General features: G+C 31.8%; 3 protein-coding genes across 5 annotated transcripts; 2 read left to right on the top strand and 1 right to left on the bottom strand.

Annotated features, from left to right (window-relative positions):
• Nucleotides 1-8,625: 8,625 nt before the first annotated feature.
• Nucleotides 8,626-10,821, top strand: LOC122607558 (F-box/FBD/LRR-repeat protein At1g13570-like). 3 transcript variants are annotated; one of them, XM_043780561.1, is made up of 5 exons: nt 8,626-8,722; nt 9,048-9,721; nt 9,824-9,909; nt 10,023-10,181; nt 10,261-10,821. In XM_043780561.1, the coding sequence occupies exons 2-5, from the start codon at nt 9,118-9,120 to the stop codon at nt 10,591-10,593; spliced, it is 1,182 nt and encodes a 393-aa protein (XP_043636496.1). In that variant the 5' UTR covers nt 8,626-8,722; nt 9,048-9,117; the 3' UTR covers nt 10,594-10,821. The 3 variants fall into 3 exon arrangements, with proteins under 3 accessions (XP_043636496.1, XP_043636497.1, XP_043636495.1); XM_043780562.1 differs by having other exon boundaries at nt 9,167-9,909; XM_043780560.1 differs by having other exon boundaries at nt 9,048-9,909.
• A 5,967-nt stretch (nt 10,822-16,788) lies between these two features.
• Nucleotides 16,789-17,881, top strand: LOC122609568. Its single transcript, XM_043782595.1, has 3 exons — nt 16,789-17,094; nt 17,207-17,365; nt 17,445-17,881. Exons 1-3 carry the CDS (start codon nt 16,984-16,986, stop codon nt 17,775-17,777), a joined length of 603 nt encoding a protein of 200 aa, XP_043638530.1. The 5' UTR covers nt 16,789-16,983; the 3' UTR covers nt 17,778-17,881.
• A 3,023-nt stretch (nt 17,882-20,904) lies between these two features.
• Nucleotides 20,905-24,554, bottom strand: LOC122607565 (3 beta-hydroxysteroid dehydrogenase/Delta 5-->4-isomerase). Its single transcript, XM_043780571.1, has 5 exons — nt 24,226-24,554; nt 23,986-24,114; nt 22,917-23,081; nt 21,395-21,700; nt 20,905-21,196 (listed from the first exon to the last, which is right to left on the bottom strand). Exons 1-5 carry the CDS (start codon nt 24,490-24,492, stop codon nt 21,056-21,058), a joined length of 1,008 nt encoding a protein of 335 aa, XP_043636506.1. The 5' UTR covers nt 24,493-24,554; the 3' UTR covers nt 20,905-21,055.
• Nucleotides 24,555-26,553: the final 1,999 nt, after the last annotated feature.

Raw genomic sequence — 26,553 nt, 5'->3', positions numbered from 1 at the left:
GTGTCTCTGCCGAATTCAAGCTTCTAGGGACTCTACATCGCAACCCGACGTGCGCTCAGCTTTTCCATCTTGTATTGTCTGAAACTAAATTCTTTTGGTTCCTAACCTATATCAACACTAAACCAGAGTTCTTGGTGTAAATAACATCCTTATTTTTCTTCTCTATCTAACATTTCTATTTTGTGTAAAGAAGAAGTTTTATTTTATTTAGTAATTCTAACTCTGATCAATGAGTATGTGGTAAGCTTTCAACCACTCCATCAAGTGAATACTTATTACTATATTCTCCATACAACATGGAATCTGTCAATAATTACATACTACTAAACACAAAGGTATTGGATATATGTACATATACCAATAAACGAAAACAGAATTGTAGTTTTTTTTCATCGACACGTGACGTTATATTCAAACTAGGATATCTATAAATAATAAATTGATTATTACTTTGTTTTATATCTGTAGCTTTATATATAGGATAAAGTTATCTATTAGTCTGTTAATTTCTTAATGTTTGTATAACTATTACAAGTGTTAAACAACAAAATCCGTATGATATATAGAGGACTTATCTATTAGTTTCCTAATGTTTTTTGAAACTTTTATAAATCCAATGTCTACTTATATAAAATTCAAATCATTCGGCCATCGTTTTTTGTTGCATCTATTACAATCATATTACTGGTAAGCTTCTAATTCTTTGTTCTTTTCTTTATTTTTTTTTTATTACTAATTAGTAACTCTTTATATAACTAAAAGAGGATATGTAAATGCTTATGGGGTTATATTTTTATATTGATAACTAAGCATTTTTTCTATGTGTAAAATTGTAATTAAATCTCTCTTTTTTAATAGCCTTTATTTTATTTTTTCTTATATATATAATAGAAAAAAAATGTTTCACGCTACTTTTTCTATATAAATATTTGTTAACTTGATTATATCTTATCTTTTTTTTACAACCAAATCTTTAATAGTTATTCAATTTTTTAATTTATATTTTCAAACATATTACTCATACAAACATAGTAATACTAATAATACTAATAACTAATCTATACTCCCTTAATAAGCAAACTACCCCACCCCCCTTTTAACACCTTGGCCTTTAAAATGTCTTTTATGCCCTCCTAATTTACACTACCCTATTTTTTCTCCATCACGCTCATTACACACACATACGTTGATCCGATTTCCGATTTTTTCTCCCCCCTCCTTCTCTGATTATCTCCCCCCCATAAACACCATCCACCACCGCCCCAAATACCACCATCCACCGCCGCAATCCACCTTCTATGTACATTATCCCCCCATAAACACCATCCACCACCGCCGCAAAAACCACCACCCACCGCCGCCAGCTTGTTTTTTTTCTTTTTCATCGCCGCCGCCCCACAAACCACCATCAAACCACCGATATTTTTTTCTTATTCCCCCGCTGCATCACGCGGGTACAACGCTAGTATAAATATAAATATATAAATAATCAAATGTTATATTTACGTTTACTGATAATCTCACACAAATTGTATCCATATTCCTTTTTTTTTAAAACAAAATAAACATTAAAAATATAGTCTCTTAAAAAAGTTCAAATATAACAACGATACTTAAATCTCTTTAAATTATTTGATTGACTTTTTTTTTTATCAAAAATATGATTCAACATCTATATATATTTCTACTATTTATTTATTATTATTAATTCTTCATCACAATATGCTTTTCAAAAATTTATCATCCATTTCTCTCTTTTGTTTTTCTTTATATTGATTACGCTTTACAATTTTAAAAGTTTTATTGCTTTTAATGGATGATGGGTTACAAAGTGTCTTTAAAATCTATTTTTTTTATGTGATTAAGGATTAAATGTTTATAATTTTTCAACAATAGATATGTAGTAATGATTCTCTTTTAGATCTCTCTCTCTCTCCCCACTAGTAGCACCACCACCACCACCACCACCACTGTCACCACCGTGCTCAGGTCACCATCGCGTTTCAATCAATATGATATAGCCATCGTTGCCTCTGTTATCATCATCTCTAACATTTATCATCAATTAATCTTGAAGATAACTTTTTGTTGTGTAAATTCTAAATATTCAAATGTAATTAGAGAACATGTGATTAGATCTTTCTAAGATTTGAATTTGTTAAATTTTATTAGTTATTTAACTGACTTTGTTGTTTAGTATAATATTGCTTATAAGGTGTTTGATGAAATGTCTAAATCAAAGTTTCTTATATATGATTTAGTATCAAATCACATCTGATTGAGTATTGCATATAAGGTATTTGATGAAATGTCTAAACCAAAGTTTGATAACCTTTATGATTCTGGATCAAATTTGATTTTGTATAGGTTTGTTGATATAAAACCCATTTGTTTGTAACTATATGTGTAAAATCACATCTGATTGAGGTTATAAACATTTCTGTTTTTGTAACTGTATGTGTAAAATCATATTTGATTTTGTATATAGATTCTATAGATTTGTGTATTGTAACTTTGTTTTGTACAATCAAATTTGCTTTTGTATTGAGGTTTTAGTTACTTGTGTTCTTATGCCTAGAATCATATTTGATTTTACTCTTACAGTGTGAAAATCCTATATATAATGAACTATTCAAATCAAAAATGATTTTACGCATACATTGTGAAAAACCTATTCAAAATCAACTATTCAAAATCAAAAATGATTTTACGCATATATTGGCGAAAACCTATACAAAATTATATATGATTTTTTATAACACATTGAGACAAAACCAAATGAGTTTCATACAAAGGAAACCATTTAAAATCAAAAAATGATTTTATCCATAGAGTATCAAAACCCTATACAAAATCATATATGACTTTATTCATACATCTAGATAAAAAAAGTGAGTTCGGTATCATTAAACATATTCAAAATCATATATGATTTTGTATATGCTTCCGTACAAATAAACTTATTCAAAATCAAAATCTATTTTAAGCATACACCATGAAAAAGTTTATTCAAAATCATATACGATTCTACGTATAAATTTGAGACAAGGCAAATGAGTTCTATACAAATAAACCTATTTAAAATCAATTTTGAGTTTACGCATACAATGTGAAAAATTATACAAAATCATATATGATTTTACGCATACATTGTCAAGAAAATATACAAAATCATATATGATTTTGTGTAACACATTGAGTCAAACCAAATGGCTTCTTTAAAAAAAATTTATTCAAAATCATTTTTGATTTTACTCATAAAGTCTGAAACCTATTCAAAATCAAAAATGATTTTACGCATACATTGGGGAAAAGCATGATTTTGTATAACACGTTGAGACAAAACAAATATGAGTTACATACCAAGAAACTCATTTAAAATCAAAAATGACTTTAAGTATAGAGTGTGAAATACCCATACGAAATCATATTTGATTTTTTTTCATACATCTAAACTCATTTAAACCCTAAAAGCTAAACCCTTGGGGGCTAAAAGCTAATTCCAGGGGGAAGTGTGATCACGGGGACCTTCAAGGCTAACCCTACAACTTCAAACCCTAAACTAAAGCTTAATTTCTAATCAAAATTGATTGCACATGCATAATGTCAAAAATCAATGCAAAATCATTTTTGATTTTATGCATACATTTTAGAAAAATTGCATTCTAAAACCCTAAACACTAAACCCTTGGGGGCTAAAAGCTAATCCGAGGGGGAAGTAACAGTTAACCCTACAACTTCAAACCCTAAACTAAAGCTTAATCACTAACCAAAATTGATTGCATTTCTAAAACCCTAAAGTCTAAACCCTTGGGGGCTAAACCCTAAATGCTAAAGCCAACAGGAGGGGGACAGAAGTCACGGTACGCTTAAGGGTTTAGGGTTTGAAGTCGTAGGGTTAGCCTAACGGCTAACCCTACAACTTCAAATCCTAAACCCTAAGTTACCATATAAAATCCTAAACAATAAAACAATGTAAAATCATTTTTGATTTTGTGCATACATTTTATAAAAGTTCAATTCCAAAACCCTAAACTCTAAACCCTTGGGATCTAAAAGCTAATCCGAGGGGGAGGTATGATCACGGGGGCCTTCACACTGTATGCTTAAAATCATTTTTGATTTTAAATGGGTTTCTTGGTGTGTAACTCATTTTGTTTTGTCTCAGTTTGCTATACAAAATCATATATGATTTTGTATAGCTTTTCCCCAATGTATGCGTAAAATCATTTTTGACTTTGAATAGTTGATTTTGAATAGGTTTTCAGACTTTATGAGTAAAATGAAAAATGATTTGGAATAAATTTCTTTTTAAGGAAGCCATTTGGTTTGACTCAATGTGCTACAAAAAATCATATATGATTTTGTATATTTTCTTGACAATGTATTCGTAAAATTATATATGATTTTGTATAACTTTTTCACACTGTATGCATAAAATCAAAACTGATTGTAAATAGGTTTATTTGTATAGAACTCATTTGTCTTGTCTCAAATTTATACGTAAAATCATATATGATTTCGAATAAATTTTTCATAGTTGCATTCTAAAAACCTAAATGTTAAACCCTAAAATGCTAAAGCCTACAGTGGGGGGACGGATTTATACGGTACGCTTAAGAGTTTAGGGTTTGAAGTTGCAGGGTTAGCCACTACAACTTCAAACCCTAAACCCTAAGCTACCATGTAAAAACCCGGGAAAATCTAAACCATAAAATGCTAAAGCCTACAGTGGGGGAACGGATATATACGTTACGCTTAAGGGTTTTGTGTAGGTTTCTTGATATGGACTAACTTTGTTTTGTCTAATTGTATGCATAAAATCAAATTTGATTTTGTATAGCTTTTTCACACTATATGCGTAAAATCAATTTTGATTTTGAATAGGTTCTTTGTATGCAACTCATTTGTTTTGTGTCAATGTGAGCACAAAATCAAATATGAATTTGTATAGGTTTTTGAAACCATATGCGTAAAATCAAATTTGATTTTGTGTAGGTTTCTTTGTTTGGAACTCATTTGTTTTGTCTAAATGTATGCATAAAATCAAATATGATTTTGTATAGTTTTTTACACTATATGCCAAAAATCATTTTTGATTTTGAATAGATTTCTTTGTATGAAACTCATTTGTTTTGTCTCAATGTGTGCACAAAATCAAATTTGATTTTGTATAAGTTTGACACCATATGCTTAAAATCAAATTTGATTTTGAATAGGTTTCTTGATATAGAACTCATTTGTTTTGTCTAAATTCTCTATACATAATCAACTTTGATTCTATACATAAAGTTGTAAAAACATAAATCATTAAAAATATCAACACATAATCAAATTTGATTGTAGACATATAGTTACAAACACACAGGTAACTATAAACTCAATACATAATCAAATTTGATTGTACAAACAAAGTTACAAAATCAAAATCTCTAAAATCTCTATACATAATCAAATTTGATTCTATACATAAAGTTGCAAAAATAGAAAAATCACTAAAATATCAACACATAATCAAATTTGATTATAGACATATAGTCACAAACACACATGTAACTAAAAACTCAATACATCATCAAATTTGATTGCACAAACAAAGTTATAAACACACAAATTTAACAAATTCAAATTTTAGAATAGATTTATGTACAATCGAGTATGATTGGCTGTACAATCAGTAAATACGTATATAATCAAATTTGATTTCGTACATACACTTTGGTTTAGACATTTCATCAAACACTTTGCGGGCAAAACTCATTATAAAAATTTTAAACAACAACAACTAAAGATACAACTTCTTATCATATGAAAAAACAAAAATAAGAGAAAAAACTACAAATCATGGATAAAAATGGTTTGTTTATCCATTTTTTTTTATATAAACTACATAAAATATCACTCTAATAATATCTAAAACATCATCTTCCATTTGTTGTTGTTGCTAGTGATTTGAGATGAAGATCCAGATTGTAGTGGTGGTGGTGGTGGTGGCGGCGGTCGGATATGGTGGTGGTGGTGGTGGTCACTGTCCAAGGAGGAGAAGATAGGGAGAGAGAGAGAGAGAGACTATCTGTGTGTGTGTGTGTGTGTTTTGATCAGGAGAATAGAGAAGATGAGAGAATTGGAAGATAAGATTCTTTTTTTGGGTGTAAATTACGAAAATACCCCTCCGTGTTTTATTTTTAATTAGGGGTAAATATTAATCTTAACCATTGATGGGAATGATCCAAGGCTAAGATTAAGCCCTTGAGATTCATGGAAAATTAAGGATGTAAATGAACAAACACCAGAAATCAATATGAATCGGCTATTTTTTTCATGTAAAATCGGATCGATCTATTTATTAGCAATCGTTTAAATATTTATTGTTTTTCTCCATAAGAAAGTGTAGGAATGGTGATAATGAGCTGAATGATACAACGAAGTAATTAATTAGTTTTTAAATCTTACATATCTATTGAACTTTATTATTATATTTGTAATGATGTTCATTTGTTTCCTGAAAATAATTATAAAGGTGATAAAATTACAACTTTTTTACAAACCAAACATTTTGAATTTTATGAGAATGTAAATATTTGTACTTTTTTATCTTAGTAAACTATTATTAAATTTATATGTGACCCGTGCATTGCTCGAGTTTAATCTAGTTTGATATATTTGATTATTATAGTTATTATATTGATATATTTTTTAAGTTAATCCTTCAATTTGTTTGTGCATTTGGACGTTGTGAACATTTTCATTTTTTGCCGATTATCCGGTTCATTTTACATACTTTTATATACGTGCATCAAATTAATATATAAACCTTATTATAGATAAAATGAATTATAATTTTAAATATTTTTGTCAATCTGTGCATTCTTTTTCATAAGTAATCGTATTACAATAATAAAATTTGACTAGAACGTGACATATACCTATGTAAGGCAAGTAATTGAACTAATTACTATGTAACAGAAAATTAAAATTTTGTATTATTAATTTGATATTTTGATAACCTTTTTATAATGTGCAAATAAATTTAACTAAGAAACTATATTACAATTTTGAAAATTAGAACCGTGTTTAATACATACTAAAATGTTGTATCTGAATAATAATTATTATATCTTATACATAATTTTCAACCGTCGTGTAATTATTTTTATTATTTATAAGAAAAACAAATTTTATAAATACGGGTAATTAAGACTAGTTATATATAATTTTTTACGTTCTTATCTCTATAACTTATGTTTTTTCTCTACCATTCTTAAATAAAGGAAAGATTTTGCCCACAGATTTATTCAGAGGTGGAAATATATAAAGGACTCAAAGTCATGTGTCTAAAACCCGATGACATTTCAAGTGTGTATTTTAAACCTGATTCTTTAGTTTGGCATACTTGTATAAATGTCATATTTATCGTGGACTAATATCCTAAATGTAAATAACTATGATTCAACAAATGAACTTAAATCTTGTTTATTGTATGTAAGTATTATATTATTTTATTAAATTTATTGAAATAAAAATAAATACAACTAGAGAGGTGAATTAATGTGAAGTTTATATATTGGTTTTTTCGAAATATAGTAAGTAATTTTTTTGAAAGGTTAATAATATGATATTTCCCACCTTAATAAAGTGTAATTTGCAACAATGACATGGATAATTTTAAAAAATATTTATTTATATGAATATATATATATATATATATATATATATATATGTATATTTTATTTTAATAAATAAATAATTTATGTGAAGCAACTTATAAAAACGATCCACCGTGTCAAACAAAATAAGAATATTTAGAGGTGCACAGAAAAACCAGTTAACTAAGCCGATTCGAAAGTTAACCTATAATAAGAAGTATTATTGTATTAAAAGACATAAAAAGTCCTAAATAGATGGGCTTAGTTAAACCCAATCCAATTTGGGTCACTACTCACTAAGGCCGTTCATTATAGGGCTTCTAGCCCGCGTCCGACGCAGCAAAACACCAAGACACTAGTAGCATCACCTGTGTCTGGTTGGCGTCTGGTTGGTTGCTTCCGAATTTAGACACGGCAAAGGAGAAGAAAGTGGGGCCCAAGTCGATGGTTTCCGTTGCAAAATTTGAAAAAAAAAACCAAAAAAACGAGCTGCAGGTGTGTTGTGGGTGTGAGATATATATAGTAGTATATATGTGCATTTGAAGAAAGGGGAGGATAATAAGACAAAAGATGTAATTTAACTTTTGACCCTTAAAGTTTAAGCTATTTACAAAATAATAATTATAATTTCAAACTTCTACTTTTTAGACCTTAAATTTCTGTATAGATTTTGTTGAAATTGTATAATATTTGTTATTATTATTATTAAGAAGAGTTTAATTTAATGTGTTTTAATTATAATAAAATGTGTTTTTTTAATTTTGTGAAAATAAAATGATATAATAAAATAATGAATAAATAATGTAAGAAGTGGGCTAGAAGTGGGGTTATAAGAATAGGGTGTTCTTGATATGTTTGGAAGTGATGAATAGTGTTAAAAGTGAGTTAGAAGTCGTTAAGGAGAGGCTGAAGAATTCACTAACAACAATTTATATTTTCTAAATACCCAACCCGACCAGTTTACCTGATTAAAAAGCAACAGCTGTGTTTACTGTTTTCATCTTCCCTAAAACACACACACACAGTAATCTGCAAATAATGGCGATTAACTGAGGGAAAACAAAAAGAGTCTGAAGGTACTAAACCCTCTCCTAATTTTTTTTTTCTTCTTCTACTGCTTAATTTTTTCACTTTTTCTCTTGATTAATTGTAATATAAAGTAGTGCGTGTGTGTGTATATATACATATATATGTATAATAAACTATAATGTTTGTTTTTTCTCTTTGTTGGTTTTACAAATTCTCCCTACTTTAGTAAACCATTTATTTCTCTTTTGTTTGTCTTTTTTTTTTTTCTATTATTATCCTGAGTGTGTGTGTGTATATATATATATATATGTATGTATATAATAAATTGTAATGAGAAACCCTTATTTGGGAAATTAATTAATTCTGTTTCAGATCTTGGACTCACTTACTTAAGGGGGAAGATTATTGATGTTAATTGTTTAGGGTTTTGTTTTTAGTTTTAATGGATTTGGTTCAAGTGAGTTGTAGTAAAGCAGCAAATTTTGTGTCAGAAGGTGATGTTATTAGCAGCTTGCCAGAGACTCTGATAACTAATATTTTGGATCGTTTGCCTATACGAGATGCGGTTAGGACTGGTATCTTGGCCAGAAACTGGAGGTTGAAATGGACTATGCTCTCCCAACTTGTGTTCGATGAGAAGTTCTTTAAGGATGTATTCGGAGCACCAGGCACAGATAGTTATGATTGGAGGAATGTAATTAAATTCCTCCTTTCTCTTAGAGGTTCCATAACGAAGTTTACCCTTCGTCTACCAAAGGACATGGTATTCGATGTTGAGGATATTAACCATTGGTTTTTGTTCTTGTCTGGAAAAGAAATTAAGGATGTCTCTCTTATAAATATGCATGAAACACCACTTAAGTTGCCTGACCACCTTTTCTCTTGTCTTGAGTTGAAATGTTTGGAGATTCGGGACTGCTATTTTTGTCCTCCACTTAGTTTTCGAGGTTTTCCAAACCTATTGAAGTTAAACTTGCTTCGGGTACATTTTGAAAGCTATAAATTTGGGGAGCTTGTCACTTGTTGTCCCGTACTTGAGATTCTTGGTAATTACGTTGATGGACTTTTAGGCAAAGTAAAAGCAGTTGAGATTGCACAACTTGATAATCTCAAATCATTAAGTATGTCATTATCTAACCTTGATACAGGGACATTAACAAGTTCCAGCATCTTTCAGCTTGTGGGTTCTTTTTCAAAACTTCAGGAAGTTATTTTGGTTTTTTTAAACTGCAAGGTAAGACTAATTTTCATAATCAAAACTCACCTTACAATATATCATTGCAAGACTTTTTGAGTTTTTTTTTTTTTGCTAATTAATGTAAATTCTTTTTACCACTTTTCATTTAGTTATTGGCAGAAGCTGGTGCTACAAAGGGCATCACTACCACTTTTCCTTGTCTTGAGATTCTAAGATTATGGTCGGTAGATTGCAATAAGGATATCGAGGTATCATTAGTTTTGAAAATGATATGTTGCTCTCCAAAATTGCAGAAGCTTCAGATCGTGGTTAGTGTAATGGATACGTATAATATTCTGCATCTTAATATATCATAAATGTCCATATAAATACTATATGATCATGCAGGGTACATACGAAAATGACGTCCCACCCATCGCACCCTGTTCTTCAGATTTTAATGATAACACAATGTGGCGGTCGCAGCTTCGAAGTGTGGTGTTTGCATGTTCCAAAGGTTCCAAGTCTGAAATATATCTGATAAAAACTTTACTTGCTTGTTCCCCCTTGCTAAAGAAGATTGCTATTGGGCTCAACACATCCTTAATGGTTGATGGTGCAGATGGAAGGCTTCAGTTTGCTGAGAAATTGTTAAAACTCCATCGAGCCTCTACTATGGCAGAAATAGACCTCTTCTACTTTAGTAACTGGGATTCATCTGTCCCATATTATTATTGGTAATTTCTATAGATTATGTGGTTGGGGTGTAACTTCTACATATGTAGCACTCAAAATCTGTTGCACTCCTTTTGTTTTATTAATACGCCTGATGTTTTAGAACTTCCCTGAGTTTTTGATGTAATTGGCCGTCTCTTGTAAAATGAGAGAGATCACTGGTCTAGTTGTTTGAGGTTCTTTAAAACTAGTGTAAGCTATGACAGATTCATGTATTGAACAGCCTTGTCAAAAGACTTGTTTGACAGCAGGTATCTGGGATTTTGCTTAGGTGATCTCAAATTGGATTTCTTCGCCTCTGAACATATTTCGCGACTCATACCAGAACATTCATGTGATGAAAAAACTCTGGCCTTAACCAGTTTTCAAGTTTATCATTAGACTTGGCTTTGACATTGAGATATATTACTTTCAGGTCCAACTTTTTTAAACCAGTGATCTCTACTCCCTTCTTGTGTTATCTGACAAAGTAACTCTAGAACTTGTATATGGTGACATTAAAGCCTATCATTCACTTTTTACCGCTTGCTCCGGCTGTTATGTGGTCTTTCATGTTGCTGCAATAGTGGAACCATGGCTTCCGAGCTTTTGTTGTTAAGGATTGCTTAAAATATGCATGTATTATTTTCAGAATTTTCACATTAAGTTTAAAATATCAGTTTTTCCCTTCAGATCACAAAAGCTTACAAGAGGATTTTGGGTTGTTTTCATCAATAACATATTTAAGCAGTGTATAAAAGAGTCCCCTACACGACCATCCCCCCTCCCTCCCCTTTTTTTTTTTTTTTTAATTTATTCTTTAAAGTGAGTTTCGATTCAGTCGTGTTGAAAGCAATTTTTATTTTTCTTAGAACGACATAAATATATATTAAAATAAAATTCTAGGAACGAGCTACAAAAAAGTACATAGTACAACATACAAAAAGAAATATTCTAGAAAATCAACAAGAACATAATCTAGATTTACTCAGATCTTTAGCTGCAAAGATTACAACAGAGATGAAAAAATTCATGTCACTTACGAAATGGGACATGAGAAAATCCCCACAAACAGAGGTTGCGCCACCGGTTTTCACTATGTGATGTTTTTATTGTAATCCCATACAAGACCGAGGCTCTTGAAAAACAAAGCTTTGATATGAACGACAGAATAAAGACAAAGAGCACGACCTCATTCATCAATCAATGGGTTCACGATCCAGTCGGTCCAAACATAGTGATGCTTCTTGTCACGATTGGAAATCCAAGTAAAAGAGAGGGAAACGATGGAGTACAGAGATTTTCTGGACCTCCAACCCCCTTCTCATGGAAAATACCTTTGGGATGAGAACCCCAAGGTTCGAACCTGAGACCTTGGGTAAACTCACCCCCGAGACCCATGTAGTGGATTTAAAAGATACCCCTATCCACTGAGGTTTAAGCCAGTGGTTCATATGAATATGTTTATTTACTGAAAAGAGTTACTCGTATATGAATATGTCCATTTAATTATACTTAACAAATATTCTTGTGCCATTTAGAAGATTTCAGTCCCGACTTTGTGTATCTATACGAGTAAATAAATAGTAGAAAGTCAAACAAAATATAAAGTTTAATAAAATATTTTTCTGTTCGGTAAAATATTTGAAAATCCCGTTTTAATCTATATTCAAATTGAATGCTTTTGATTTTCGTGTTTCGATAGTCATGAAAAAAGCTATAAATATTTTGTTTTAACTTATATTGTGTTGGGTATCTTTTTGGAATTAAGGATTCTACTAGTAAACATGCCTCGAGTTAAATTAGTAATGGCAAATCCGTATCGGTGTAGCATGATACATGGGGTCCAGTAGGTACTCTAAAGCTATAATAGGATAACATATAGTCATATACTCTTAAATTTTTCAAAAACTACAAACACGAAACACTCGCTGAATTGATGCAAAATAAGGGTTGGACGTTATTAACTATCTTGTCATTATAATTGATAGTTCTTACTGCTTTTTATATAATTAGAGAAGAACCCGTAAAATGCTGCAGTCCTGAATATGTCGTGGAATAAGACGTTATTAATATGGTTTGGTGTAGATCGAGATTGTGATGTTGATGACACAGATTGTTGGACTGGACTCAAATGCAAAACCGGGATTGTTTTTTAAATGACTATACATAAAACAGAATTGGAAAAAAAAATGTAATAATCGATAGACAAAAATAAAACATAAATGATTTTTTTGCTTGAGTTGTAAGGGGTAATGAAATTTTGCTTCTAAGTATTTTATTTTATTTACAATATTATTAATATGCTATCAAATAAAATTAATGGGTACCGTCACCATGTGATCATATGGGCCTACAAGATAAAGATGGTAAGATCACAAGTTTAATTCTTGTCAAAGGCAAATGGAAAAATAGATCTTGTGCTCTATTTGTGAAGATGATCTTTCACCGGACACGGGTTTTATGCAGTTAGTGCTCTGAGTACCAAAATGATACATAAGAATACTAGAGGTTCCCCCAATTAACTTTTTTTTTTTTTTTTAATATTGTTAATATACTCATGGTAGTTTGGATAAATCAAATTTTGGGTGTTTGAAATGAGGATGACATAATAATTTGTTTAAGTAGTTAACTAGTCTTTACTCACATATAAAATGAATTATCCTTTTCTTCTATATACTTCAGCTTTTAATATACATAAATTACCTTTATTTATTAATTTAAATATTTTTATCTAATATAACTATAATATCTTTAATAAAATTATTTATAACATACATTTTTTTAACTCTTAAATAATTACACTACCCTCATATATATATATATATATATATATCAGTTACTTTTACATTAAACAATTACACTATTATCATTATCGCCACCGGTCACCTCCACCGCCGCTATTTGCTACCACTGTCATCTCTTCGTTGAATTGCACGGGTATCAGTCCAGTTATAATTAAAAAAAAATAAAATTCTGCTTACTTAAACCCAATCTAAATTGGGGTTCAGTAATAGACCACATAAATACACTTTCCAAAAATAGATCGACTTAAAGTTAGGGGCTCAATCATTTCATTCTCCCTAAACTGTAGACATACACACACTCACACACAGTAACCTGAATAATGACGATTAAGTGATGAAGTGAGCAAAAAAAACTAAAGGAATTATAGACTTAAGGTACTAAATCTTGTCTTTTTTTCTTCTTCTTCTGTTAAATTTCTACATTTATTTAGACCAATTTTATTTAACCATATTTTTATTTCTCTTTTGTTTGACATTTTTTTCCCCACTTTTTCTTTTGATTAATTGTATTATAAAGGAGTACATGTGAGTGTGTCTAAATGTCTAATTGCCTAATTACCAATATATTAAAACAAGATTGAAATAGTTTTTGAACTGACATGTAACTAATTATTTGATCGACATTTGTCATTTCTTAAGTTATTTATATCAATGGAATGTTTCCTACTAAATATCAAGAGAAAATTATATTTTTGGTCCTTCAAGTTGGCTGGGTTTTTAGTTATTGCCATTAAGTGAATTAATTACAGAAAAAACCCTAAAGTTGGTCACTTTTTCACCCCGTGACTAACAGCCATCTATTAGGTCTGTTAAGTGAGAGACAGATTAGTCATTTCAGCATGATTCCTTTTCCTTCTTCTTCTTTCACACTCAAACACAAACCCAGATTTACTTAGTGTTCACTTCGGTATATGACTTTTTGGCTTGAAAATTTTTCTGAGTAATCATTTCGGAAAATAGGATTTGGTGATTTAACGAACTCGAGTTCGGTAAATTGATTTTTACGAATAACACGATCGCTGGAAAATCTAGTAACTCGTCGGAAAACTAAAAATGGCGATTACTCGCACGTTTTTTCGAATCAGGACCCAAAACAAGTTGCAATCAACTTAGAATTCAATCTCGCAGAAACCCTAGCCAAAAGAAATCTGAATTACAGTTCGTAGAAAAAACTTGCTTCGCCAGAAAAATGTAACCGTCAACAAAAATCAACCGCTCGAAAAATTGAAACCATCATCATGATCAGAATTTGACCATGATTAAAACTTGATGAGTTTCAAATTAATTTGACGAAAAACGACGACGAGATCTATGATAGAAGTTATGAAAAACATGATAAATCTGGGTTTGTGTTTGAGTGTGGAAGAAGAAGAAGAAGGGATCATGGTAAAATGACAAATCTACCCCTCACTTAACGGATTTAATAGACGGTAAATAGTTGCGGAGTGAAAAGTGAACAAGTTGACCAAGTTTAGGGTTTTTTCCGTAATTAATTCAGTTAAGGGTAATAACTGAAAATTCTGTTAACTAAAAAGACCAAAAATGTAATTTTCTCAAATATCAAATATAACTTATCATATGTATCACCAACATGATTGTATTAAATCTATATCTATTAACTTAATTATCCTATGTTTCCTACCTTAATTAATATTCTTACTATCCCTTTATAAAGTTTCCTTTTTCTGGTATTCGACACCAACAAGGAAAATTAAACCAAAGGCTTTATTGACTTCATCCACTGACCATGTTTTTGCTTTGTTTTTTTCTTGAACGTAGGTTTTGATACTCGAAATACTTGTCATTCGATATACGTTGTTTGAAGTCACGTGTGGACTATCAAAGTGATAATCACACCTTGATTGTTGGTTTTCTTCTCTCTTCAATTTTCTTGATCAACAAAAAAGGTATTTTTCATTCCATATTGTTTTTGCTTATTATTGTTCATATTATATATATAGAATAGAGATCAAATGAGAAGGTACTTTTAGGAGAGAAGGGAGAGAAGGTTCGTTTTTTATTTTTTTTTAACTTTCTTTTTTTGAATTTTTTTTTACGTTTTCACTTTTTTCATTCTCTCTTTAATTAACCAATTTCATATAAAAATTTTAAAATTTTTTTTAAATATTTTATTTTCAAAGGGCGTAGCCCGTAAGCTATAGGCGAAGCCTCTCAAACTATGGCGGAGCCATGATAGCTAAGGGCGAAGCCCGTAAGGTAGATCACCCCTATGACCTATCACCCTCAATGACCTATCACTCCCACCAGCTACCCTTTATTAATATCCTTATGGGCGAAACCCGTACCGTACCCTTACATGTATAACTTACCAACGCCGGTTAGAATTTTTTTTTTTTTCTAAATTTTTTAATTTTTTTTTATGGATTGAGTTAATTAAAAAAAGAATGAAAAAAAGTGAAAAAATAAAAAAAAATATTAAAAAAACAAGCTTAAAAAATAAAAAACGTACCTTCTCTCCTTAAGAACCTTCTCTCTGGATCCTTACCCTACATATATATAAGTCCATTATGATGATTATTTATTTTAAGTTTCAGTTTTATTAGATCTTGTATTATAGACATGTTTATATTATATTGTTGACAAAGTATGTTTTATTTAAACTATAATCAACAGTGTATCCTTTAGTCTCTTTAGGGTGTGATTTCAAAAATTAATCTATGGTACATACTTTATGAAGATTATTTATGACTGATATAGGTATTGTATAAGCTCATAGCATATGATATTTATATAACTGATCCCTACATCGGGTATTGATACTAGTATATATAGATAGATAGATTTAGTAATATACTATGATGTCTTATAAAGAGGACCCTAAAATCAATTCGTTAGGGGTTTCTATGTTACAATGCATGTGTGACTTATGTTTAAAATCTTGGACTCACGCACTTAATTTAGGGTTTTTTTTGTTGTTGTTAGTTTAATGGAATTGGTTCATGGAGGTAGTAGCAAATCATCAAATTTTGTGGCAGAAGATGATTTTATTAGCAGCTTGCCAGAGAATGTGATAACTAGTATTTTGGATCGTTTGCCAATACGGGATGCGGTTAGTACTGGTATATTAGCTAGAAACTGGAGGTTGAAATGGACTATGCTCTCCCAACTCGTGTTCAATGAGCAGTTTTTTAACGATATATCATATGAATGGTGGGATGTACTTAGATTTCTTCTTCATCTTAAAGGTTCCATAAGGAAGTTTACCCTCTGTCTACCAAAGGACATGGAATTCGATGTTGAAGAATTTAACAATTGGTTGTTGTTCTTGTCTGGAAAAGGAATTAAGGATGTCACTTTTATAAATATGCATGAAGTACTACGGCCGGTGCCTGACCATCTTTTCTCTTGTCTTGAGTTACAACGTTTGGAGATTCATAACTGCTGTTACCATCCTCCACTTAATTTTCGAGGCTTTCCAAATCTATTGACCTTAAACTTGTATCGGGTACATTTTGAAAGCGATAAATTTGGGGAGCTTGTCACTTGTTGTCCGTTACTTGAGATTCTGATTATTCACTGCCATAACGGTCCTTTTCACAAAGTGAAACCAGTTGATATAACAAAACTTGAATATCTGAAAACGTTAAGTATGTCATTATCTAACCTTGACACAAGGACATTAACAGGTTCCAGCATCTTTCAGCTTGTGGGTTCTTTTTCAAAACTTCAGGAAGTTGATTTGGTTTTTTTAAACTGCAAGGTAAGACTAATTTTGATATCTGAAACTCGCCTTACAATAAATCATGACAAGACTTTTTGAGGTTTTTTTTTTGCTAATCAATGTGAATTTCTGTTTACCATTTTTTATTTAGTTATTGGCAGAAGCTGGTGCTAAAAAGAGGGTCACTACCACTTTTCCTTGTCTCCAGACCCTAAGATTAAGGTCGATAGATTGTAATAAGGATATCGAGGTATCATTAGTTCTGAAAATGATATGTTGCTCCCCAAAATTGCAGAAGCTTCTGATCTTGGTCAGTGGAATGAATACGTATAATATTTTGCATCTTAATATATCATAATTGTGCATCTAAATACTATATAATCTTGTAGGGTACATCCGAAAATGACGTCCCACCAGTTGCCCCCTGTTCTTCAGATTTAGACGATACCACAATGTCGCAGTCGCAGCTTCAGAGTGTGGTGTTTGCATGTTCCAAAGGTTCCAAGTTTGAAGTATATCTGATAAAGTCTTTACTTGCTTGTTCTCCCTTGTTAAAGAAGATTGCCGTTGGGCTCAACTCATCCTTAGTGGTGGGTGGTGCAGATGGAAAGCTTCAGTTTGCTGAGAAGTTGTTGAAGCTCCATCGAGCCTCCCCTGTGGCAGAAATAGACCTCTTCTATTTTAGTAAATGGGATTCATCTGTTGCATATTTTAATTGGTGATTTCTGTAAGTTATGTAGCTCGGGTAGCACTCTACATATGTAATCTAAGTGAAACTTTTACATATGTAGCACTCCAAACTCTGTTGCACTCCTTTTGTTTTATAATACGCCTGATGTTTTAGAACTACCCTGACTTTTTGATGTAATTGGCTGTCTCTTGTAAAATGAGAGATATCACTGGTCTAGATGTTTGAGGTTCTTTAAAACTAGTGTAAGCTATGACAGATTCATGTATTGAACAGCCGTGTCAAAAGTCTTGTTGACAGCAGGTATCGGGGATTTTGCTTAGGTGATCTCAAATTGGATTTCTTCGCCTCTGAATATGTTTTAGCGCTCATACCAGAACACTCATGTAACTTTAGAACTTGTGTATGGTGACATTACAGACTATCATTCACTTTTTACCGCTTGCTCTGGGTGTAATGCGGTCTTTCATGTTGCTGCAATATTGGAACCATATATGGCTTCCCGATCTTTCCAAAATTTTCACATTAAGCTAATTGAGCTTGGGTTGTTTAGGATTGCTTAAAGTATGCATGCGTTATTTTCAAAATTTTCACATTAAGTTTAAAATATGCACTTTTTCCTTTCAGATTTCAAAAGCTTACAAGAGGTTTTTGGGTTGTTTTCATATAATCTGAATACAATGAACCCCTGAATGTTGGAGGGGTGAATAACGTACTTCAAGAGTACAAGAAGACAGGTACGATAGAGAAGATCATTTATAAATCCTCGTTTATTGCATTTGGATCCACTGGCGGATATGTTAACGATGAGAGTCAAGTAATTATTCCTGCTTATATTCTTTTGTATGTTCAGAAATACAGACTCAAGGGAAAAAGATCAATATTGCAGAGAAAAAATTGTTCATTCACAGTTTCATACAAATGTCTTGACTCGCTAAATAGGGTTGTAATTGATGATAAGTGATAAGTCATCCAGAGAAATCTTTTTGTACCGAATATGAATGAGAAGTCAAAGTCTATGAGAAGTCAAAGGCTGTTGCCGTACCTGTTTATCCAGGACGTGTAAAATGGACCTGGTAAAGTTGGGGTACAAATGCCGACGCTAATATGGTAATTTTCAAAAGATAACTAATTTATGTGTTTTTTAGTGTAAATGAACTATTAAAACAAAAAAATATAGATTAATGAGACTTATTCCATAATTATTATAGTAATTGGTTTTAGTGGGTCTATATTTACTAATTTATAATTTTAATTAAGACACATGTAATATTTATTTTATGGGGAGTGATATTTAATTATTCATACAACAGAATTTAGACATTTACAACAAAAATACAAATTTTAAATGCACATTATACAACGATACATGTATTGTTGCAGATATCTAATTTTTGTTTAGCAATATTTATGAGTCATTTAAGCTTTTTGATTGATTAGAAAGATGAATCCCTGTCAAGATCTCCACCAAACCCAATTGAATTTGGTGACTTTTTGCAAGCGCTTTCAGATATATCATCGGAATCAGAAAAAAATTAATATTGATCAATGGGAGAAGAAAGTTGTTTTCGGTGCCAAGGAGATTACAAAAGTTGATTTTCAGGGTTTCTTATGATATACTGAGTGCTGCTTTGAATTGGTTATTGCTACTTGGAGTATCATACAGATGAAGATCGATGATTGGATGATTAATTATTTTGGATTTTTGTACGAATTCCTCGGGGCTTTTATGGGACGGTATCAAAAACACTATGAAATGAAAACCGGCGGCACAACCTTCATGTATGAGGTTTCTCTCGTGTCTCGGTTATATGTAATTAATACAAGTTTTTTCATCCCTTTTACAGCTTTTGCAGTTACAGTCTTGGCTATCACACTCTATGACTTATCACCTTTAATGATATATAACCCCACCATCTCACCGCGTAACGTACGGGCACCATCTCTCGTAACTTATAAGTGATTACAATACTATAAGTGAGGAATAAAGTGCATATTAGAAATATGTTGGAGTCAAATTGGGAAGTCTAAAATGACTCTAATCCAGTCAATACAATTACTTGTGTACCTTGTATATACATTATCTATATCTATATATACACTATATTATAAAACAGATTTTCTCTAGATTTTTTAAAATTGAACTTAAATTTTCAATATTGATTTTAAGTATTTTTACAAAATGTCTCTCCTATGTATTTTATATTTACCTAAAATAATTATAATATCTTTTTCCTCTCCTCAAATCTGAACCAATCTTTTTTTTTTTCTCTCCACCATAAATAATTTTATTATACTGATTTATTCAAAATATTTATCTTAAAAATCATACGTCGATAAATTATAAAAATTATATGGGTGTTCTTTAAATTTTATGCTCTTTCATTAGAGTAGTCATTCGATATACTTTCGACGAAATTTTAAATCCGAGGGTGGAATCCGCGGTTGGCATTCGGCTATCACACTCCATGACCCATCTCACCGCCGCAACGCGCGGGCACTTACTGTCGTTAATAATAATTGAAATATCTGAACAAAAGGTAGAAAATATACCAACTTAAAGCAGTCTAATATCAACATTTTAATTTTCTTATTACTTCCTAATTTTGCTTACGCTCATCTGATAGTTTGAAAATGTTTATAAATGCATCATATCTTTACGTATAAATGTACTAGAATTGTATCCGCGCGTTGCAGCGTTGATAGAGAGGTGATAACTGGGTGTTGATGTAATGGTGACAGTGACGGTGGTGGTGATGTAACGAAAGAGCATGAAATTTTAAGAACACCCATAATTTTTATAATTTATCAATCTACGGTTTTTAAGATAAAAGATTTTGAATTAATAAATAATTTATGGAAAAGAGAAAAAAAAATGATTGGTTGAAATTTGAGAAGAGAGAAAGAGTAATATAGTTATTTTAGATAAATATAAAATTGATAAAAGGCATTTTGGAAAAGTAAATGTTGAAACTGAAAATTTAAACAGGGTTTTTTTCTAGTATAGATATAGATATGATCAGCTCATCATGTTGTAGACCTAGATTTGAGAATTTTAACCTTTTTGCCAAAAAAATCTAAAATGGATCACATCTTAAAAAAAAAAAACTAAAGAAAAAATTAGGCTAGTAGATTCTAACTCTGGTCAATCGAGTATGTGCTAAGCTTCCAACTTCACCAAGTTAATACTTGAATTCTCCATCCAACATGGAATATGTTAATATGTACATATTAAGCATAATACTACTTTTTTTAGTATCGGGGTTATACAGTAATGAAAAAGAGGACCCTACCTCGTCGGTATTCTTCCTATTAGTATTTGATAACACCTAAGTTCTTCAACCAAGGAAGAACCTCCTCTAAACCTTCAGTTAAGCTTCTTGGCTTGTAGTTAAGTTCCCTTTTCGCTTTCTCACAAGAATACGCCCATTGATGTCTCAAAACATACACAGTCTGTATTAAATTAATAGATAAAGATTGTTATATTGTATGCAAAAAGAAGTGTCAATGGAGAATGAATCCTGCTACTAATTGAACTTTCAAATTTGTTATATTGTCACAATATCCACATTGAACTTTCAAATTGGTTCCAATATTACTATAAAACTGATGAGATCGTAAAAGAAAGCAAGACAAAGAAAAAGAAAATACCGGAGGACTGATCAGTGGAAGTTTTCCGGTTATTCTAGAGAAAAGCACGGATAACCAGCCATAAACCTCGATGACAAATAAGGGAATGTGAAACCAGGGTGTTTTTGTGTTGGTGACAGCAGCAGCTATATCAAACACTTGCATGAAGGATGCATTTTCACCTGTAAGAAGGTACCTTTCCCCTGGTTGACCTTTGTCTATAGCTGAAATGTGGCCGTCTACCACATCATCTACATGGCTGAAAGAGAACTTATCATTTCCATAACCAATGTAGCCAGGTAGACGTCCATTAAACCGTTCAACAATCTGGTGAGAAAAAAAATAATGGATTTTTAGACTTTTAGCAAGCTCATAACTATTAAACTTTGTCTGAATAAAAACAATGAGGATTATAAAGTCTCAAAAGGTCCATAAAAGACCAACTGTAAGGATTCTGCTTACGCAGTGGAAAGAAAAGTTAAGCATAATCACAGTTCACTGCCCCCAGATGTATGCATTACTGTTGACATGATTGATTAGGCAGGTCTTGTTATGCCAACGATTGCTAACGGTGAATTATAATGTTCCCAACATCAATCTAGCAGTATATACTGCAAGGGTGATCTAGTATCTACTATCTAGCATATAGAGTTAGTGACAGTGATAACGCTTCATGCATGTCAAGGTCTAAATATTGATTACAGGTGATTTTTATTGACCAACTTATCAGTCAATATATCCACTTCAATTTGAAGTGGATTTAATCAAGTATCTAAAGTTCTTTTTGCATCCACAATTCCACATAGAAGAAAAGTAAAAGCAATCTACTGTGTAGAAAGTCTGCTACATTGCACGTCATTATAGTTGTCAGATTTGTTTTAAAAGGCAATAGGTGCTCTGAAGAGATACAGGTCCAAGAGCCTGGACTCTGGAGACTAGGGAATAATGTGCACGTGTCATGCACATGAGAGCCAAGTCATTCACAAAATACTTAAGCATGTTTTCTACCAAGTAAATGCTTAAGCATTGTAGTACTTTGATTAGATACCAAAAGCAATAAAAAGAAGTGAAAATCATAGAAAGTAATCGTCAGGGTTGTCAACTTGTGTAGTCTAATTTTTGTGAGGATGGCCCAGTCATGCCTACGAACCAAGAAGCAGAAGGCATAGAATCAGAATCAAAAAAGCTCAGCCTGCTAAGTAGCCCAATTATTGAAACGGTCCATTAAAAAAACCGCATACCTTATATATGCTTCTTGACAGCCCCCCAGTGACTAAATAAAACTGTTCTTATAATCTCCCCGCTTTTATAAGTGAGGTCTGTCAGCTATGTCTGTTCCATATACAAATAAATTTAAAACACCCTAAGTTACTAACAACTAGGGTCTCTTCATACCCTCCAAATCACCACTTCAACTTGATTTAGAAAATATATTACCAAATCAACAGGAACGCAAAATGTATCAAGTTATCAATATCAATCAATAACAAGCTCTACAATGTACAATATATAAAGAAACAAGTTTCTTTTGCCAAAAAATTACCAGATTGGCCACCACGTTCCCAGCAGTGACTTTACCAGGTCCATATATAACTCCAGGATAAACAGCCACAATAGGTACTCCCTCTTTCGCGGCTTCTAGGGCAATCTTATCAGCAACAGCCTTTGATTTCTCATACTCAGAACAGAAATTTTTCGTTGAATGCATCTATCACCAAAACAATTATTTAGCCACGACCTTATTAGCTATGAAGAACATGGAAGTACAAATCTTAATAAAAATATACAAGAAAGGTTGTGTTTGGTCGTAAGCTATACTGCCAAAAGACAAATCACGGATTTGAACTATCTTAGCTCAAAAAGCCTACCAGTAAAAACTAACATCAACTACATCAATAGCATCTAAATAACTGATTATTTCAAACAATACCCAATTTTACCACAGATATATCAGCTTCAGAAAATGTTGCAGCTAATTTATTATACCCCGTATCAAACACAATAAACTTCAGCTTCAAAATTAATAAAAACTTCTTCACTGAAACAAATGAACTTGTTGCCTTGTTCCACTCTTTTCAGTTTTTTAATCTTTATAACTTCTCCATTTATCCACAAATTAGCCAAATATCTAGATATAACTAAAATAGCTAAATGCCCAGAAATGTATTCAACTTATCACATATTCATGTTGCTAGTTTCAAGCTTCAAATTCTTTCTACTGTATCTTCCATGTAACCATTTTTAACTTTAGTAGTTATTTTCTTGTATTACATTTTCGCTTCACCAAGCACCATGGTTGGATCAGTGGTAAACACCATTGCCTCTAGAGACAGAAGTCATGGGTTCGATCCTCATCCCATGCAAAGGTTGGAGGGCCTTTTCTACCATTTAGGTAGAAACTGGAAGCAGTCTAGGTAGAGGTAAGGTCTGCCTACATCTTAACCTCCCCCATCGATCGAGGTATTGGGGCTCAAAACCCGCGAAAGGCGGCACTGAGCAGTTACTTACTTACATTTTCGCTTCACCAAAATCTATACATATATCGATTTCGAGCGAAAAAATTCACAAAATGTAAATTATAAAATAAATAAAAAAAAAGAATAATAAATTACTTGAGACTCATCAGCAACATATCCATCAGTAGGACCTAAAGCGAAAAACGACGACGTATAAACGATCTTCTCAACACTATCCGTCTCTTTATAAGCTCTAATTACATTCTTCAAACCTCCAACATTCACCTTTTAATTTTTCAAAACCATTAAAACGACGACGTTTAAACAAATTATCAAATAAATAAACTAACAAATTAACTAATTAATTAAAAATATAATGAATTTGATTAAACTTACAGAGATAAATTTAGAAGGATTAGGAAGCCAAGGTTCGACTAAAGCAGCGGCGTGAATGATGACGTGGCAACCGGAAAAAGCGGAAAGAAGGGAAGGATAATCGGTGACGTCACCATAAGAAAGTTCTAGAAGAGGAGGGAGAGATGAGAGGTCGCTTGAGTGACGGACGAAGGCACGGACGGAATAGTTGTCGTGTTGGATTAAAGTGTGGCAGAGTTTACCGCCTAAGTAACCGGATGCGCCGGTTACCAGAATTTTCTTCTTCATGTCTTTTTTGGTGTTTGGGTGGCTGTTGTGGTGGAGGTTTTGGGTGGTAAAGAAATTGAGTGATAAAGAAGTTGGGTAAAGGAGGATTTTAATGATAAGTAGTGTACTAGTTAAGTTTGCTAATTAAAGTTTTTTTGTTAATTAATGTTTGAATTAAAAAAGTGTTTTTTTATTTTTTTAACATTTAAAATCAAATTCATTATGTAACATTAGCGAACAGCTAGTAGAAAAACGTACAGGGAAAGCAAACATAAGTCACAACATATTAGAAATTGAAGCTACACTAACTCGGCCAATCTATTTGGATGTTTTTTGATCTATTATTTATCCACGAGAAGCTTATGTTCTTGATTTCCTTGACGGCATAATGGGTTGAGGGGTTGCTACCAAAGATACACTCATTGCGACATTTCCATATAATAAAAAAGATTATTTTATTTGTTAAGAGTCATGATCATTGCCGGACCATGATTATAACTATATTAATTAATTCATAATCTTCCAAATATGGATAGGGGGAGGGAGCCGAAAGGGAGTTGGGAGGGAGATGGGGGCGAGATGAAGAAAGGCTGGCGAGCTTCGGCTTCAAGTGGAGGGAGATGGGGGCGAGTTGGGAACTCGCTGGGAGATTGTAACATCCTAACATTTTTAGGCCAATGAAAATTTACCTTTATTATAGTTTGACATTAAAATAGTTTCTTAGTATTTTATTTTGAGTTATGAGGTTAATTTAGTTGGTACTTTAGCGAATGATGGGTATTTTACCCACAATTGTTGAATGGGTCGTGGCATCTCTGGAGAGTGCCAGACTCCCACCCCTTTTTCGTTATTCATTTTCCATTACATCTTCTACTTTCTTTATCTACCTTTTATAATCTTCTTCTCTTGATTCTTTTTCTAAACAAATTTCAATCTAACAAGAATAATAATAATAATTTTTCATTATCTTATAGATTCAAATTAAGGGTTTGTATGTATGATGTGTGGGCTGAATTTTAAGAGCAAAAAGGGAGAAGAATTGGTGATTTTAATCCTTGATCTTATTCTTGAATCCTTGAGGTAATGATTTCCCTTTAACCTAATTTTGTTTTTTTTTAGAAATTAGGGTTCTTACTATTAATTAAATTGGGAAAAATTGGGGGTTTTCATATATATGAGTTAATTTCTATAATACAAGTTAGGGTTAATGTAATCTAATCAATTAGGTTTTTTTTAGTAGGGTGCATGTTAGATTTTGATGAGTATTAGTGATAACAAAGTTGGACAGATTCTGTCCCTGAGTTTGAAACGAGTTAAACACCCTCATGATAGAGTTTTCACTTGTCGAGTCCTAAAAAGAAAATGTAGGTTATTGTGTTAAGTAAATTTTGCCACTGGAATGGGTTAAAAAGACGAAGTAGCACTCTAGATATGAATTTTTGAATTCAGGGGTGCAATGCTGATTAATCAGCAAAACTGATTCTATGTCTGTCATTAAAACGGGTAAAACACATTCTTGCAAATTAATTCATATCTTGGTCACTGAATATAAAATGAACCTAAATGTGTTAAGAAGAAGTGGCCACTGGAATGAGGTCAATATATGGTGTAGAACTCAAGTTATGGTCATTTGAAGTCAGTAAGGTCAAAACTGTTTTGTTAATGAAAACAGCAGCAGTGTTGGTTTTTAAAACGACCAGAAGTCATCTTTGAAAGACAATTCACATGTTGGTCACTAAAGATAAAATGTAGATATATGTGTCTTATAAATTTAGCCACTGGAATCAAGTAAAAAGAGTAAGTAGAGCTTGAGTTACACTTGTTTGAAGGCAGCTTGGTCAAATATGAAAATGGTACTTTTTGTATGAAAGTGAGTTTGGCCATATGAAAATGATATAAGAGATATATGTTATGTGAAATAACCCAAGATTAATATAAGAGTGTAAATGATGGGTTGGGTCACTTGGGTGTTGGAATGCTAGTAATTATGGCTAGGTGACCTTATACGTGATGAATGACCATATGTGTGTTTTTAATGTGAATTGATAGGTTAATTGCAAATACATTGTTTTATGGTCATCT

The sequence above is a fragment of the Erigeron canadensis genome, chromosome 7 (assembly GCF_010389155.1).
Source record: "Erigeron canadensis isolate Cc75 chromosome 7, C_canadensis_v1, whole genome shotgun sequence".
Lineage (NCBI taxonomy): Eukaryota > Viridiplantae > Streptophyta > Magnoliopsida > Asterales > Asteraceae > Erigeron > Erigeron canadensis.
This window is presented reverse-complemented; position numbering and strand designations above follow the sequence as displayed.